This window comes from Salmo salar, chromosome 05, assembly GCF_965601325.2.
Source record: "Salmo salar chromosome 05, fSalSal1, whole genome shotgun sequence".
Taxonomy (NCBI): domain Eukaryota; kingdom Metazoa; phylum Chordata; class Actinopteri; order Salmoniformes; family Salmonidae; genus Salmo; species Salmo salar.
In genome coordinates this window covers 22,967,133-22,984,973 of record NC_138295.1, presented here as the reverse complement: position 1 = coordinate 22,984,973, position 17,841 = coordinate 22,967,133, and the positions used below count along the sequence as shown (strand labels likewise).

At 45.1% G+C, this 17,841-nt stretch overlaps 1 protein-coding gene across 5 annotated transcripts in view; it reads right to left on the bottom strand.

Moving 5' to 3' along the window:
• Positions 1-10,396: 10,396 nt before the first annotated feature.
• Positions 10,397-17,841, bottom strand: part of LOC106604462 (ecto-NOX disulfide-thiol exchanger 2) — a 312,275-nt gene continuing 304,830 nt past the window's right edge. For all 5 annotated transcript variants that reach the window (XM_014199102.3, XM_014199101.3, XM_014199098.3 and 2 more), the window contains 3 exons: positions 16,944-17,052; positions 13,711-13,796; positions 10,397-11,293 (listed from right to left, as the gene is read on the bottom strand). In XM_014199102.3, the coding sequence (XP_014054577.1) occupies positions 11,162-11,293; positions 13,711-13,796; positions 16,944-17,052 (327 nt within the window). In that variant the 3' untranslated portion in view covers positions 10,397-11,161. The remainder of the gene's footprint in view (positions 11,294-13,710; positions 13,797-16,943; positions 17,053-17,841) is intronic.

Here is a 17,841-nt window from a genome sequence, read left to right as displayed (position 1 = left end):
TTACGTGTTATTGCTTTCCTATTATTTCTGAATGATCTTTCTCTCTGCATTGTTGGGAAGGTCCCCGTAAGTAAGCATTACAACCTGTTGTTACGAAGCAAGTGACAAATAAAATTTGATTTTAGTCTCTCCGGATAAGAACGTCTGTAAATGACTAAAATGTATAATTAGCACAATCATGTTGTATGACCATATAAAGTAAACTAGGGGTGTTCTACAGTGTGGCTTTCTGCAGATCACTGTCTGAAAGTATGAGAAATGCAACACCCTCTTTATAATTTATTTCACCCTCAGAATCACTCAGGAAATCACAATTCACTCAGGCAATTCATTTTTTAGAAATGTCCATCTACAATTTTGGTTTGGAGCTTGTTTGTGAGAGAAAGACAATATGGCTCAGCTTTCAGAGAAAACCGTCTCCCGAAAAGGAGCATCTAAAATCTGATGGGGAAATAATTGTACAAACACAAATATGACAAATCCTTTCAAAGAAGAAAAATTACACCTGTACAAACAATCAGTTTCCTCTTCTTTCTGCAAAAGGTCATGCAATCGAATGGGCGTGAAGAGCAGGTATCGTTCATTAGGTGCAGTGCTACATTATGCCATCTCTCTGGCATCAGGGGCTCGAACCATCAGGCTGGCATTTCAACTCAAACATCTTAAAAGCAGATCAGGATGGCCATTACACTGTTTAATGGGCCAGAAAAAATAACACCTTTCTCCCTGGGAGTTAAATATGGACTACCCTGTCAGCACACACTGTGATAGGATTTCAGACAGATTCTCACTCCATGGGTACATCTCAATAGTCTAAGTAGCTTCCTCTACCAACTCCTTTCCTTCAATAGGACATTCTACCTATTCTATGTTTTCAGTTCAGTGCAGATTAAAAAAAAGCCACTTTAGACAATTCACCTGCACCCTTTCCCCAAGCTTGTAGCCTACACTCTATTCTGTGCCAGCTAAGCGGCCAAAAACCTGTCAGTCATTCAAAGTCTGGAGGTGTTAATGATTATTTAACTGAATATAAATAATTAAAGGAAATCTTTGTACAAAGCACAGCTTGGCTCCTCTCTCCCACTAATATCCTCAAAGAAAGAGAAATCTCTTTAGTTCAAGCTTTAATATTCAATAGTCTGCCATTTCTAAGATGCCATTCCAAGTGCCCACAGGGCAAGAGTTCCTGGAGCGGTGCTTCCTGTGCTGTCTCAGCACTGGCTCTTGGGGAACACTGAGTTTAAAGCCCCTTTCTACCCATACATAAATGAATGAGCTCAGTTCAGGGTTTATTGAGACATGAGTCCGCGTGAGCTGCTCCCTAATGCTGTGGCCAGCATCACATTAGCTGTGGAATCCATTATACCGTTATGTAGCTGCGTTTCTGGCCCATAGGGGGAGCTATTGACTCACCAACTCATATTAAGGAGGACTTGTGAGGGCTTTTCAATGGGTTATTGGAATTCAATATTGTATAGCACTTAACTTTGTGTTCAGTAGAGTCACTGGCAGCTTCCGTCTCCACGTTATGTTTAGTAGAGTCACTGGCAGCTTCCGTTTCCACTTTGTGTTTAGTAGAGTCACTGGCAGCTTCCGTTTCCACTTTGTCTTTAGTAGAGTCACTGGCAGCTTCCGTTTCCACTTTGTGTTCCAGTAGAGTCACTGGCAGCTTCCGTTTCCACTTTGTGTTTAGTAGTCACTGGCAGCTTCCGTTTCCATTTTGTGTTCAGTAGGGTCTAGGACTGTTACGGTGACCATATTACCGCCACACCGGCAGATGCACGAGTCATGACCGCAGTCAAATTCCACGTAACCGTTTAGTCACAGTAATTAGACTTCTCCAAGCTCTGATGCTGCTGATGGTCATTAGTAGCCTACCAGACTTGATAACTGCCTGGTACTCAGCACTCTATTGTCCCTCTAATCACTGACATCAATGCAAACCTAATCAGAAATCAATTCAAACACTAAATGAGAGCCCATTAGCTCATGTTGCGCAACAATTCTATAGGCTATAAAATCGCATGAGAAAACAGAGTTTTGATGGGCTCTTAAAAAGAGGAGCATCCCATCAGCTTTCTATAGACTATGCCTATTATATTTATTTCTCAACTTTCCTAATATTAAGCACATTGCTTGACTTTACAACAGGAGAATAGCCTACTGGGCTAGCATGAAAATTAACCACAGGGTTATTTAAGTGCATAGGTATTTAGAGACAGGTGCATGATAATGGCCCATTCTAAATCAAAACTCATTTCACATATATTATTGAGTATATGTAAAGACAAGATTAAATCAAGAAAAGGTTGATGGGTGACAATATAAACCTATCACTTGTGAATGATGCCCAGCTGGTCTGCAGTAAGGCAAGAAACGGCGTATGCCTTTTTTTGCAAATTTTTCAAATCATAGGCCCACACCTCATAGGCCTATATGTTTTGTTAAGGTTTGTATCACAACTAAAGTGGCCAAATAACTTCTTAAAATTAAGAACATTAATCCGCTTTACAACTGTGTAGAGCCTAACTGGCATACATAGGTGACGAGTGAGTTTCAAGTTTGGAGAAATAATTTTCACCCAAAAAAATGCACCTTTATAATAAAAGCATTACATGCATAATCACATTTGTGGTCACTTTTGAGAATGGTGTTTTCCTGCTAATTGTTTCATTTTGGAACATTTGCGCTTATATCCTACTGCCGCGTGCACATTGCTGTGCTTATAAAGTGAATTATTAGCCTAATAGTTTATCAACATTTTAAGCTAAACGTTCTCATCTGTTGCATCAGCCTCATTGCTTTTAAAAGGTTTTTTGATGCAGTGGTTGTATTCATTTGGAATCTATCACATCCCACAACTGTCCCAGACTATGTTTGGAATATTTATTTCTCACACAGAAGGACAAGTTGATCATAGAATAGGTCAACCTTTGTACTATGGGGGATAGTAGATTGATGGGGGATAGTAGATTCATATAGGCTAGTGCTTTTGCTGTTCGTTGTTCTTGTTGGCTGAGGAAAAGTAAATGTGGACAGTTCTTCTAACATCTTCAATATGTGCCTTGGAATTCAATAAGGACTGCGTCCCCTATCAATCAATTGTATTTATAAGGCCCTTTTTACATCAGCCGATGCAAAGTGCTATACAGAAACCCAGCCTCAAACCCCAAGCAATGTAGATGTACAGTGAAGGAAAAAAGTATTTGATCCCCTGCTGATTTTTTTGCCCACTGACAAAGAAATGATCAGTCTATAATTTTAATGGAAAGTTTATTTGAACAGTGAGAGACAGAATAACAAAAGAAATCCAGAAAAACGCATGTCAGAAATGTTATAAATTGATTTGCATTTTAATGAGGGAAATAAGTATTTAACCCCCTCTCAATCAGAAAGATTTCTGGCTCCCAGGTGTCTTTTATACAGGTAACGAGCTGCGATTAGGAGCACACTCTTAAAGGGAGTGCTCCTAATCTCAGTTTGTTACCTGTAAAAAAGACACCTGTCCACAGAAGCAATCAATCAATCAGATTCCAAACTCTCCACCATGGCCAAGACCAAAAAGCTCTCCAAGGATGTCAGGGACAAGATTGTAGACCTACAAAAGGCTGGAATGGGCTACAAGACCATTGCCAAGCAGCTTGGTGAGAAGGTGACACCAGTTGGTGTGATTATTCGCAAATGGAAGAAACACAAAAGAACTGTCAATCTCCCTCGGCCTGGGGCTCCATGCAAGATCTCACCTCGTGGAGTTGCAATGATCATGAGAACGGTGAGAAATCAGCCCAGAACTACACGGGAGGATCTTGTCAATGATCTCAAGGCAGCTGGGACCATAGTCACCAAGAAAACAATTGGTAACACACTACGCCGTGAAGGACTGAAATCCTGCAGCGCCCGCAAGGTCCCCCTGCTCAAGAAAGCACATATACATGCCCGTCTGAAGTTTGCCAATGAACATTGAATGATTCAGAGGACAACTGGGTGAAAGTGTTGTGGTCAGATGAGACCAAAATGGAGCTCTTTGGCGTCAACTCAACTCGCCGTGTTTGGAGGAGGAAGAATGCTGCCTATGACCCCAAGAACACCATCCCCACCGTCAAACATGGAGGTGGAAACATTATGCTTTGGGGGTGTTTTTCTGCTAAGGGGACAGGACAACTTCACCGCATCAAAGGGATGAGGGACGGGGCCATGTACCGTCAAATCTTGGGTGAGAACCTCCTTCCCTAAGCCAGGGCATTGAAAATGGGTCGTGGATGGGTATTCCAGCATGACAATGACCCAAAACACACGGCCAAGGCAACAAAGGAGTGGCTCAAGAAGAAGCACATTAAGGTCCTGGAGTGGCCTAGCCAGTCTCCAGACCTTAATCCCATAGAAAATCTGTGGAGGGAGCTGAAGGTTTGAGTTGCCAAACGTCAGCCTCAAAACCTTAATGACTTGGAGAAGATCTGCAAAGAGGAGTGGGACAAAATCCCTCCTGAGATGTGTGCAAACCTGGTGGCCAACTACAAGAAACGTCTGACCTCTGTGACAAAGTGCTATACAGAAACCCAGCCTCAAACCCCAAGCAATGTAGATGTACAGTGAAGGAAAAAAGTCTGACCTCTGTGACAGAAACTTTCTGTCCAAAAATGACGCAGAAAAATTAATCCATGCTTTTGTTACTTCTAGGCTGGACTACTGCAATGCTCTACTTTCCGGCTACCCGGATAAAGCACTAAACAATCTTCAGTTAGTGCTAAATACGGCTGCTAGAATCCTGACTAGAACCAAAAAATTTGATCATATTACTCCAGTGCTAGCCTCCCTACACTGGCTTCCTGTTAAGGCAAGGGCTGATTTCAAGGTTTTACTGCTAACCTACAAAGCATTACATGGGCTTGCTCCTACCCATCTTTCCGATTTGGTCCTGCCGTACATACCTACACATACGCTACGGTCACAAGACGCAGGCCTCCTAATTGTCCCTAGAATTTCTAAGCAAACGGCTGGAGGTAGGGCTTTCTCCTATAGAGCTCCATTTTTATGGAATGGTCTGCCTACCCATGTGAGAGACGCAGACTCAGTCTCAACCTTTAAGTCTTTACTGAAGACTTATCTCTTCAGTAGGTCCTATGATTAAGTATAGTCTGGCCCAGGAGTGTGAAGGTGAACGGAAAGGCTGGAGTAACGAACCGCCCTTGCTGTCTCTGCCTTGCCGGTTCCCCTCTTTCCACTGGGATTCTCTGCCTCTAACCCTATTACAGGGGCTGAGTCACTGGCTTACTGGTGTTCTTCCATGCCGTCCATGGGAGGGGTGCGTCACTTGAGTGGGTTGAGTCACTGACGTGGTCTTCCTGTCTGGGTTGGCGCCCCCCCCCCCCCCCCCTTGGGTTGTGCCATGGCGGAGATTTTGTGGGCTATACTCGGCCTCGTCTTAGGACGGTAAGTTGGTGGTTGGAGACATCCCTCTAGTGGTGTGGGGGCTGTGCTTTGGCAAAGTGGGTGGGGTTATATCCTGCCTGTTTGGCCCTGTCTGGGGGTATCATCGGATGGGGCCACAGTGTCTTCTGATCCCTCCTGTCTCAGCCTCCAGTATTTATGCTGCAGTAGTTTATGTGTCGGGGGGCTAGGGTCTGTCTGTTACATCTGGAGTATTTCTCTTGTCTTATCCGGTGTCCTGTGTGAATTTAAATATGCTCTCTCTAATTCTCTCTTTCTCTCTTTCTGTCTTTCTCTCGGAGGACCTGAGCCCTAGGACCATGCCTCAGGACTACCTGGCATGATGACTCCTTGCTGTCCCCAGTCCACCTAGCCGTGCTGCTGCTCCAGTTTCAAATGTTCTGCCTGCGGCTATGGAATCCTGACCTGTTCACCGGACGTGCTTGTTGCACCCTCGACAACTACGATGATTATTATTATTTGACCATGCTGGTCATTTATGAACATTTTAACATCTTGACCATGTTCTGTTATAATATCCACCCGGCACAGTTGGCTTTTTATAGCCAATCATTCAGAGTTAGAGACAGCAGGTGCGGTAGAGAGAGAGTCGAAGACAGCAGGTCCGGGACAAGGTAGCACGTCCGGTGAACAGGTCAGGTTTCCATAGCCGCAGGCAGAACATTTGAAACTGGAGCAGCAGCACGGCCAGGTGGACTGCCATGGAATTCTAAGCAAATCTAGTGTGCTAAATGAACTAGTGTAGCCCACAGCCATATGGCATAGCCAGATCAGGGCCTGATGTAAGGATGAGTATGCTATTCTGTTCTTCTGAAATAAGTCTAAAAAAACAAACAAAGAAAATGTAGTCTGTCTAAAATAAATAATGAATTTATTGTGATGTGTAGGCTATATTAAATGGATTTATTAGACTTAAAATTGAGGTTTTCCAAAGGTCTGCATCAGTGGCTTGTAGGCTGTGTGTGGAAGCCAGGAGATGCTACAGTAAAAGTGTTTATGTTAATTAACCGTCAATTACCGTGAGACCGACAGTTATTTGCTTGACAATCACCGGCTGACTAAATGTCATGACCGCCACAGCCCTAGTAGGGTCCGTCTCCACTTTGTATTCAGTAGGGCCACTGGCAGCTTCCGTCTCCACTTTGTATTCAGTAGGGCCACTGGCAGCTTCCGTCTCCACTTTGTATTCAGTAGGGCCACTGGCAGCTTACGTCTCCGAGTTGTTTCCTATACAGATGGATTTTGTTAGGGGTCACGGGGAAGGATGGAGCCATGCTCTTTAAAAAGTGGTCCTACTTTTCAGAAGTACCATCACTTTCACACCCATATACACACGTAGGCCCATAAGCTGCAACCAAAGATATGCAAACACATGCAACAAGCGCCCAGCAGCTTCTCACCTGTGTAGTCAATGGAGACCATGTTTATAATTAACTGGATCTCGATGGCGTCAGGAAGTGATTTAAAGACTGCAGTAATTACAATTCTCTCAAGCACCATGATACCACCCAAAATAACCTTGCTATCGTCTCAAATCCAATTACTCATTTTTTTACACATGATTTGAATGTCTTAAAAGAGATTTAAACTCTTCACTTCTGGGTATTCATAGTTCGACACTACTGCCCTTCCTACTTACAGCCTCAGATACAGGCTCTCCACTGGTGCCCTTCCTACTTACAGCCTCTGAGATACAGGCTCTCCACTTGTGCCCTTCCTACTTACAGCCTCTGAGATACAGGCTCTCCACTTGTGCCCTTCCTACTTACAGCCTCTGAGATACAGGCTCTCCACTTGTGCCCTTCCCACTTACAGCCTCTGAGATACAGGCTCTCCACTTGTGCCCTTCCTACTTACAGCCTCTGAGATACAGGCTCTCCACTTGTGCCCTTCCTACTTACAGCCTCTGAGATACAGGCTCTCCACTTGTGCCCTTCCTACTTACAGCCTCTGAGATACAGGCTCTCCACTTGTGCCCTTCCTACTTACAGCCTCTGAGATACAGGCTCTCCACTTGTGCCCTTCCCACTTACAGCCTTTGAGATGCAGGCTCCTATATTTCATCCAAACAACGTGGGCAGATGCTCAAGGACATCCTCCGAACATCTTCTGTAGATTCATCTTCCAAATAGGGGAAATGTGCGCATCGGCTTTCGCTGGCACGGTGAATCACACCCTTGAATAGCTTTCGCTTGAATTTTGAATCCACCTTGGATTGAATTAATGAGGAACTCTCCCCAGTGCGGCGATGGGAAGACAACACCAAATGGAAAAAATCCACCAGGGACTGCGGGCCGATTTAATTAGGCTGTGTTTACATCCTTTGTGTGACGCACTGAAAACTTCACATGCCAAAAAACTCTCAAGTCTGAAGAACAGATGAATTATGAATGACTCCCATCTAACTCTACAGAGGCATCAAGTCTATGGGGAGATTGGACTTGACAGAAAGAACACAGCAACTTCAGTGAGGATAGAAACTGGCAGTATGTTCATTGGTGCCTGTAGGAGACTAGAGTGAAGACTCATGCTGTGAAGTGCACTCTCATTTGTCAAATGGGTCTGGCCTGGTATGACAGAGATAAGTGTTTGAAAGGGGGGTCAACGTTATGTTCCCTGGGCCTTCTGGTGGGTCTATGAGAGAATCTGACTCAAAGTATCTAACACGGTGTCTGAATGCCAAACATGAACCATTCCAAGCATGGAAATAACTGTGCATTTAACCAACCTGAAAAGGGAACGTGTTGAAGCAGTTGAGTGTGCGGGGCCCAACTTCATTACTAGAACCACCATGCTCTTGGTTGTCAGACAAAACCTAAGAATTAGAAGAGGACTATATACAGTGCATTCGGAAAAACTTGGCTGTAGAATAAGGCTGTAATGTAACAAAATGTGGAAAAAGTCAAGGTCTGAATACCTTGACTTTTTCCACATTATGTTACATTACAGCCTAATTCTAAAATGTATTCAATTATTATTTTTCCTCATCAAATCTACACACAATACCCCATAATGACAGTGTAAACAAGTTTTTAGAAATGTTTGCAAATCTATGACAAATAAACAAATACCTTATTTACATAAGTATTCAGTGCCTTTGCTATGAGACTCGGAATTGAGCTCAGGTGCATCCTGTTTCCATTGATCATCCTTGAAAACGGGCAGTCCAGCCAAACTGAGCAATTGGTAGAGTGGCCAGATGGTAGCCACTCCTCAGTAAAAGGCACATGACAGCCGGCTTGGAGTTTGCCTAAAGGCACCAAAAGACTCTCAGACCATGAGAAACAAGATTCTCTGGTCTGATTGAACTCTTTGGCCTGAATGCCAAGCGTCACGTCTGGAGGAAACTTGGCACTATCCCTACGGTGAAGCATGGCGGTGGCAGCATCATGCTGTGGGGATGTTTTTCAGCGTCAGGGATTGGGAGACTAGTCAGGATCGAGGGAAAGATGAACGGAGCAAAGTACAGAGAGATCCTTGATGAAAACCAGCTCTGGAGCGCTCATGACTTCAGACTGGGGCGAAGGTTCACCTTCCAACAGGACAACAACCTTAAGCACACAGCCAAGACAGCGCAGGAGTGGCTTCGGGACAAGTCTCTCAATGTCCTTGAGTGGCCCAGCCAGAGCCTGGACTTGAACCCGATGAAACATCTCTGGAGAGACCTGAAAATAGCTGTGCAGCGATGTTCCCCATCCAACCTGACAGAGCTTGAGAGGATCTGCAGAGAAGAATGGGAGAAACTCCCCAAATACTGGTGTGCCAAGATTGTAGCGTCATACCCAAGAAGACTCGAGGCTGTAATCGTTGCCAAGGGTGCTTCAACAAAGTACTGAGTAAAGGGTCTGAATACTTATGGAAATGTGATGTTTTTGTGACATTTGCAAAAATGTTTTGCTTTGTCATTATGGGGTAGTTTGTGCAGATTGATGAGGGAAAAAAACGATTTAATCGATTTTAGAACGAGGCTGTAACGTAACAAAACGTGGAAAAAAATCAAGGTTTCCGAATGCATTGCAGATCCATATACAATACAGTACACACATCTCCACTCAGCTCCATGGTTCTGCCGTGTGTGTTCTCTCCACTCCACTCTCTTCCCCTTTGGACCCCATGTTAATAACACATGCCAAGGCAAATTCACGTATAGAAGGGAGCCTTGCAGGGGGAAAACCAACTCAATACTTATCATTAATTCAGGAAGGACGGATGGTGTTCTGACAAGCGCGTGGACTTAATGTTTCATACACAAGGCGTTAGGAGATGGCAGAGTCTGATGAAAGCAAATCATGTGTAATAAACCTTCGGTTTCCCCGAGCAACAAGGAAAGAAATTGCCCAACGGAGGCTCATTAGGAACGCTCCAGCAGGCTTTTGGGAATGACCTCCGGTCCTGGCAGCCAGGATTCAACCTGGAAGGAGGGGAAACTGGAGGGGAGACCAACATCTGTTCTGTTGTAAAACAGCCTTATATACACACACACAGTACATGTACGCATGGTCACCCAGACAGATGCACACACACACACGCCTCTATAATTAGATAATGATGCTTCATTAAGATGAGCCCCAACAGCGTGTTTCAGCTTTGCTTTTGCCCAGGCACAAGAGCACAGGTAATAATGTTATTGTGATGGTTCTAAATGGCCTTAGGTAAGGTTTAATGACATGCCTTGGGCAGCGCTAAGAGATAACAAAACCAGCATCACAAAAGGTCTCAGGCATCTCTCCGGGCATGGCTGGGCAGGAGCAGTGTGTGTAAGAGCGAGAGATAGTGAGAGAGTGTGAGTGTACCTATCAGAGGCTCCCCATGTGGCTGGGGACCATCCTTGACTGGATTAGCAGTTTGCTCCCACTCATGCTACATACAGCATCTACACACATCATATACAAGCAGCATACCTAAGTGCCAGCGAGCATAACTGTATTCAATACAACTCTATTCTCAATTCTTCAGATTGCTTTGATTTTTTATTTAAAAATATCATCCAAGCATTTACAGAGTAGGAAAACAAATCAATCTATGCAACTGTTAAAGGGAAACTTCAGGGTTTTGGCAATGAGGCCCTTTATCTACAGCCCCAGAGTCAGATGAACTTGTGGACACCATTTTTATGTCTCTGCGTGCAGTTTGAAGGTATTGTTTAACTGACGCTAGCACAATGACTGGAACTCTATGGGTATCTGCTAGCATTCATTGCCTAAACCCAGAAGTATCCCTTCAACAGCCTTTACAGAAAATGAAGAAATATATTCATTTTTACTCATAGAATTGTACAAACAAGGAAAGAAAAGAGAGTGTGAGAGGCCAGAGGGGTTGGAGGTTGACAGTGTTCAGCAGACCCTGATATCCTCCCTGGGTAGTAGTCCTGGCTGAGTGACAGCAGAGTTAACCAATTAGAGGTTCTGAGAACGGTCCGACCCGCCCATGTGACGGACAGTCTGAGTTCTATGTTGTTACTTCTGTGTCTTCATAATACAGTCAAGAGTTCTATGCCAGTGTTTCTCAACCTTATTTGTGACAGGGACCAGCAAACTGTTTACATTATAACTAGCACTTAAGAACTGATTAAATCAAGATCAGTAAACCATCACAGGGACAAGTGAGCAACAGCCAAGAAACCAGTGCAGGTCCCCATAAAACAATATCCTCATAAGACCGTCAGATCTCTATGCTGTTTCTCCTGTGATATCCGCTGTGGCTCTGTAATGTTCTATTTGGACTTGATTCCCTCAAAACCACAGAACTTCCAGCGTTTCTCCAGGCTGGCGCCCACCCCTGTCAGCTCCTGTCTGAAGGTACAGGGCAGCCGACCCAGTAGAGCCCCCACCTGTCCTGTGTTTATCTGAAACACACATATACACACTATAAATACACAGATTTGATACATACACAGGCACACATCCACAGATACAATCACAATACAAACATAACACACAGAATTGATACACACTCCTACAGACTCAAAGAGCCCCACATCTCAGAAAAACTGATCTGAGTGACAAACACAAACAGTAACACAATAATCATCACAAACCCACACCTACATATGCAATCACATCATATTTGCATATAGCATCACTTTCAAAAGGTGAGATTACACAAAACAATGACAGCACGAAGCACTATCATTGTATACAGAGAAAAAACAGAGAAAAAAGGAATGAGTCAGTGTGTTGATGAGTGCAGAGAGGTTGTAATGAGCTGGTGGTGAGAGTGGTCAAACAATATATAAGAGGGCCTCCTCATGGAGGTAGCAGTAAGAGTAGACATGTCTGAGGGCCTCCTCATGGAGGTAGTAGTAAGAGTAGACATGTCTGAGGGCCTCCTCATGGAGGTAGCAGTAAGAGTAGACATGTCTGAGGGCCTCCTCATGGAGGTAGCAGTAAGAGTAGTCATGTCTGAGGGCCTCCTCATGGAGGTAGTAGTAAGAGTAGACATGTCTGAGGGCCTCCTCATGGAGGTAGTAGTAAGAGTAGACATGTCTGAGGGCCTCCTCATGGAGGTAGCAGTAAGAGTAGTCATGTCTGAGGGCCTCCTCATGGAGGTAGTAGTAAGAGTAGACATGTCTGAGGGCCTCCTCATGGAGGTAGCAGTAAGAGTAGACATGTCTGAGGGCCTCCTCATTGAGGTAGCAGTAAGAGTAGACATGTCTGAGGGCCTCCTCATGGAGGTAGTAGTAAGAGTAGACATGTCTGAGGGCCTCCTCATGGAGGTAGTAGTAAGAGTAGACATGTCTGAGGGCCTCCTCATGGAGGTAGCAGTAAGAGTACACATGTCTGAGGGCCTCCTCATGGAGGTAGTAGTAAGAGTAGACATGTCTGAGGGCCTCCTCATGGAGGTAGCAGTAAGAGTGGCCATATAGTATATCTGAAGGCCTCCTTGCGGAGGTGTCAGTGAGCGTAGTGGTCATATGTGGAGGAGAGAAAAGAACAGAATCAATCTGACAGTCGAGAGCAGAGGAGTGCTGAGAACCCAGAAAGGCCCCTGAGGAGCCCGACATGTGGAGACGGGTGTTTTAGCGAAGTGTCAGAATAAATAAAACCGCTCTGCTTCGTCAGTGAGAGACAGGAAGGATCCAGATGTAACAGGTCTCAGTGTCCAGGGAAATCACACTGAGACACAACCACAAGAGCACTGGGAGATAGAGATATTCTATATTCATGTCTATAGTACTGTAGCACTGGGAGATAAAGAGATATCCTATATTCATGTCTATTGTACTGTAGCACTGGGAGATAAAGAGATATCCTATATTCATGTCTATAGTACTGTAGCACTGGGAGATAGAGATATATCCTATAGAGATATTCTATATTCATGTATATAGTACTGTAGCTAAGGGAGATAGAGAGCTATCCCATATTCATGGCTATGGTAGCTACACCATGTGGAGAGTGGGACCTGAGCCTCAGCATCATGAGGGCCCTGCCTGCACCAGGGGGATCACATTAGATGAGCAGGATCTGGCTGCATGAGGAAACTCTTGCTGCACGATGGGGCTCTTGTCACAAGGGGATGATTCAAATTGCATTAGGGGGAGGCTGCTTGCACCAGGGGGCTCCAACTGCATTGTGGGGCCCTGGCATACATCGGGCCCATATGTCAGCGCAGTAGGGATGCTTAGTCCATGTTTGTGCTGGTTGTGTGGTGCCAGGACGGCTCTATTGCTGAACTGGCTGTGTTGTGTGTGTGTTGTGACGGCCCTGAATTTGTCTGAACCGTCTGTACTTCTCCTGCAGACGTTGTGTTTCCCTTTAACTCCCTATTAATTAGCCAGCATCAGCTGTGAAAAAAAAGGGTTGTGACAGTGGAACGAATGAGGAAGTGTTCAACCCTTGTTTCCCGAAGCTCCTCTACTCCGTTTGTTTCGTTGTATTTATAAAGTGTGCTTTGTAGCCGCGTCTCAGAATAACCAGGATCCACTCATTTCTTCCTTTGAACTACTCATCTCAGTTGGTCTCCGCTGTTTCTCTGTGGACTTCGGTGGAGATCTGTTGATGGATTTGACTGGATTGACTGACTACAACTTTTTCCAGCCCGTATTTCATTTGTTTTACACCGTGTTGTGTCTGTCCTTTGTATTGGTGTAGACTTGACAGACCAGATGGGACTCATTCCCTCACAAACAAAAAGGAGAAATCAATATTTTCTCTGTTAGGTACGACCTACCTGGCACCCCTACAAACAATAACCTCAAGTCAAAACCATTACAGTGTGTGTGTGTGTGTGTGTGTGTGTGTGTGTGTGTGCCAGCAGTACCTTGGTGTCCAGCTGCTGTAGGTAAGAGAAGATGTATTCGATGCTGGCTCCAAATGGGTGGACATGGAGGAACGTAGAGATGATCCCTGAGGAAGGACAGAGACATCAATACAGCTGTCAATCAAACTGGAATACCATATTAACATGTAGTTTAATTCTCTATAACTACAACCCTACAATCATATGTACAAACATCTCAATTCAGTCTGAGTGTTGATTTACCCATCTATCCAAAATGAAAGCCCGCTAGAAGCTCACATTCAAGAGACCACTAGTCAACTCATGCTGTCTGACTGATGAAATGTATCTGGACTCTTCAAGTGTGTCTGACTTCCCCAAAGCACTCTCAGCTCTATGGAATACTCTTGTGTTTGAACAGTCCAGATTAAGATAAGTGTTTAATGAGGACTTTGACACTGCTTCTACATTAAAGCTTCTCTGATCAGAGCACCATGGGGCTTCACACACACACACACACACACACACACACACACACACACACACACACACACACACACACACACACACACACACACACACACACACACACACACACACACCACCAGCATGTTTTTTTCTCTCATCAATTTCAACGATAACATCTGTTATCAGATCATCCCCTACTGATTATCCTGAACCCCTGTGTAATAATATATTATAGTACACTGAGGAGCCAACTCAGAAAACACAGGAGAAAGCAAAGTCCAATTTATATCCCCATATGCATCAGAGTCTGGTCTTCCTCAGGCATTTTACTGCTTGTTTCTAGCGTTAAGCATGGCAGAGTTATGCGTCGTGACCCCTAGGTTGGAACCCCTGCTCTAGAGGGGGACATGACACAGCGGGTACTAAGTCTAACCTACAGCTAACATATAGCTAACTCTACCTGCTCTAGAGGGGGACATGACACAGCGGGTACTAAGTCTAACCTACAGCTAACATATAGCTAAGCTACAGCTAACATATAGCTAACTCTACCTGCTCTAGAGGGGGACATGACACAGCAGGTACTAAGTCTAACCTACAGCTAACATATAGCTAACTCTACCTGCTCTAGAGGGGGACATGACACAGCGGGTACTAAGTCTAACCTACAGCTAACATATAGCTAACTCTACCTGCTCTAGAGGGGGACATGACACAGCGGGTACTAAGTCTAACCTACAGCTAACATATAGCTAACTCTACCTGCTCTAGAGGGGGACATGACACAGCGGGTACTAAGTCTAACCTACAGCTAACATATAGCTAACTCTACCTGCTCTAGAGGGGGACATGACACAGCGGGTACTAAGTCTAACCTACAGCTAACATATAGCTAACTCTACCTGCTCTAGAGGGGGACATGACACAGCGGGTACTAAGTCTAACCTACAGCTAACATATAGCTAACTCTACCTGCTCTAGAGGGGGACATGACACAGCGGGTACTAAGTCTAACCTACAGCTAACATATAGCTAACTCTACCTGCTCTAGAGGGGGACATGACACAGCGGGTACTAAGTCTAACCTACAGCTAACATATAGCTAACTCTACCTGCTCTAGAGGGGGACATGACACAGCGGGTACTAAGTCTAACCTACAGCTAACATATAGCTAACTCTACCTGCTCTAGAGGGGGACATGACACAGCGGGTACTAAGTCTAACCTACAGCTAACATATAGCTAACTCTACCTGCTCTAGAGGGGGACATGACACAGCGGGTACTAAGTCTAACCTACAGCTAACATATAGCTAACTCTACCTGCTCTAGAGGGGGACATGACACAGCGGGTACTAAGTCTAACCTACAGCTAACATATAGCTAACTCTACCTGCTCTAGAGGGGGACATGACACAGCGGGTACTAAGTCTAACCTACAGCTAACATATAGCTAACTCTACCTGCTCTAGAGGGGGACATGACACAGCGGGTACTAAGTCTAACCTACAGCTAACATATAGCTAACTCTACCTGCTCTAGAGGGGGACATGACACAGCGGGTACTAAGTCTAACCTACAGCTAACATATAGCTAACTCTACCTGCTCTAGAGGGGGACATGACACAGCGGGTACTAAGTCTAACCTACAGCTAACATATAGCTAACTCTACCTGCTCTAGAGGGGGACATGACGCAGCGGGTACTAAATCTAACCTACAGCAAACATATAGCTAACTCTACCTGCTCTAGAGGGGGACATGACGCAGCGGGTACTAAATCTAACCTACAGCAAACATATAGCTAACTCTACCTGCTCTAGAGGGGGATAAAGCAGTTGAAGATGCAGACCTTTCTTTCTTCATGAGTTCACTTAGGAGCCAATGTCCCCTTTTCCCTGTGGTGCTACCTTCAATTCATCTTCAAACAAAACGTCATGTAGAGCGATTCTGGCAGAGAGAACACCCAGAATCCTCACCAGCCGTCGCTGCTGAGCGGTCAGAGTGGGCCGGCATGGAGGGAGGGAGCGGAACGCCCCATTGGCTACACAACTACCTCTGAGCCAATCGGATGATCATTCTGGCATGACACCACTGTGGGACAGGACAGGTAACTCCCACTAACACACAATAGTGTGCATCTTGCCATCTGGCATAGGCCTACACGTAACTCCACAACTTCTTTCCCTTGTAACTCCACAAGACCTCAATTTCAGAAAATCTTTTTGATCCAGGACCAACCATTCCCTGTGAAAGTACGCTCCACTGAAATGGAGAATGTGCCAGAAGGCTGTGGTGATTAGAAACAGTAGAGGTGCTGAAGGCCTCAGTCAACCAGCCAATTAAAACGTGTGAACCCGCCCAGAGAACTGGGAATATACTAGGGAGGAAAACCAGGCTTTCCACAAATAACCTGCTTAATGATTGAGGTTGATGAAAGTTTCTCTAAAAATAACCTGTTTAATTAGCAAAAATTGTACCAACAATCAGAGCCTCTCTGCCAGAGTGGACAGCGCAAGGGGGATGTTCTCCGTACGAAGCCCTGCGTGTTGTACGTATCAATACACAGGGCTTCTCCCTCAGAGTTGACAGGACTTGGGGGAATCTTCTCCTGTACTAATGTTAGGGTAACATAACGTCATACTACTGTTATAAGCCTAGTAACGTTATAGTTATGTTAGGTGAATGTACCCACTAGCTGGGCCTCTCAGAGTGGACTGGACTGGGGGGACCTACTCCTCTATAGTTAGGTTAACACAACATTGTTATAATGTTGAAGTAAGGTTATTGTCATTTTAGGTGAACTTACCAACTAGCAAGGCCTCTCTCTCAGAGTAAACAGGACTGGAGGGAATCTTCTCTGGGGGCAGACTCTCCTTCTCCTGACTGCAGGAAACCACTTCTAACGCTGTCGCCTCCTACAGGACAGAGGAGGAGGAGAAAACAGACTGGTAGATGATGCCCGCCTGCCCACACACACAAGCAATCAAGTGCTCAGCAGCCATGATGACGCACCACACAACAACAGACAGATGCTGTGGAAGAAGAGGGGAGTCAAAGGCAGGGAGATCAATCAGAGAGGAGATGGTAATAGTTCTACCAGAGGAGGGAGAGAGAGAGAGAGAGAGAGAGAGAGAGCGAGAGAGAGAGAGATGGGAGTGTTAGCGATGCTAATGATGAAGCTGTTGTTTACTGTGGGCCTCTGACAGGCTGGAGGGAGGGAGGGTCGGGTATGTGTGTGGGCGCTAGGGTTGCCAACTGTCCCGTATTAGCCGGGATGTCCCTTATATTGGGCTAAATTGGTTTGTCCCATACAGGACCTCCCTTGTCCTGTATATTCATCCAATCACAGTACAGTGTCAACGCGCCAATTCCTGCAAAGTAATTTCTGTTGTTGTTCGGTCGGTTTGAAATATGGATAAACCTGCTAAAAAGAAAAGACTGTGCAGCTACAACAAACAATGAGAAGCAAAAAATACATGGGTTAAGCCCGTCAGTGGTGACTCGACGAAAGCTGTACTTTATGCCGTTGGGAATTCTCAATTGGCCATGGAGGGGAGAATGACCTAACTCAGCATGCATCCACAGAAATGCACAAGAAGGCCACGCTAGCTAAAGGTGCTACTGTTGCAATATCGTCGCATTCTTCGTGACGTCTACTGCGGAAAATGACAACATCGCGGCAAGTGAAGCCTCTTTTCCTCTTT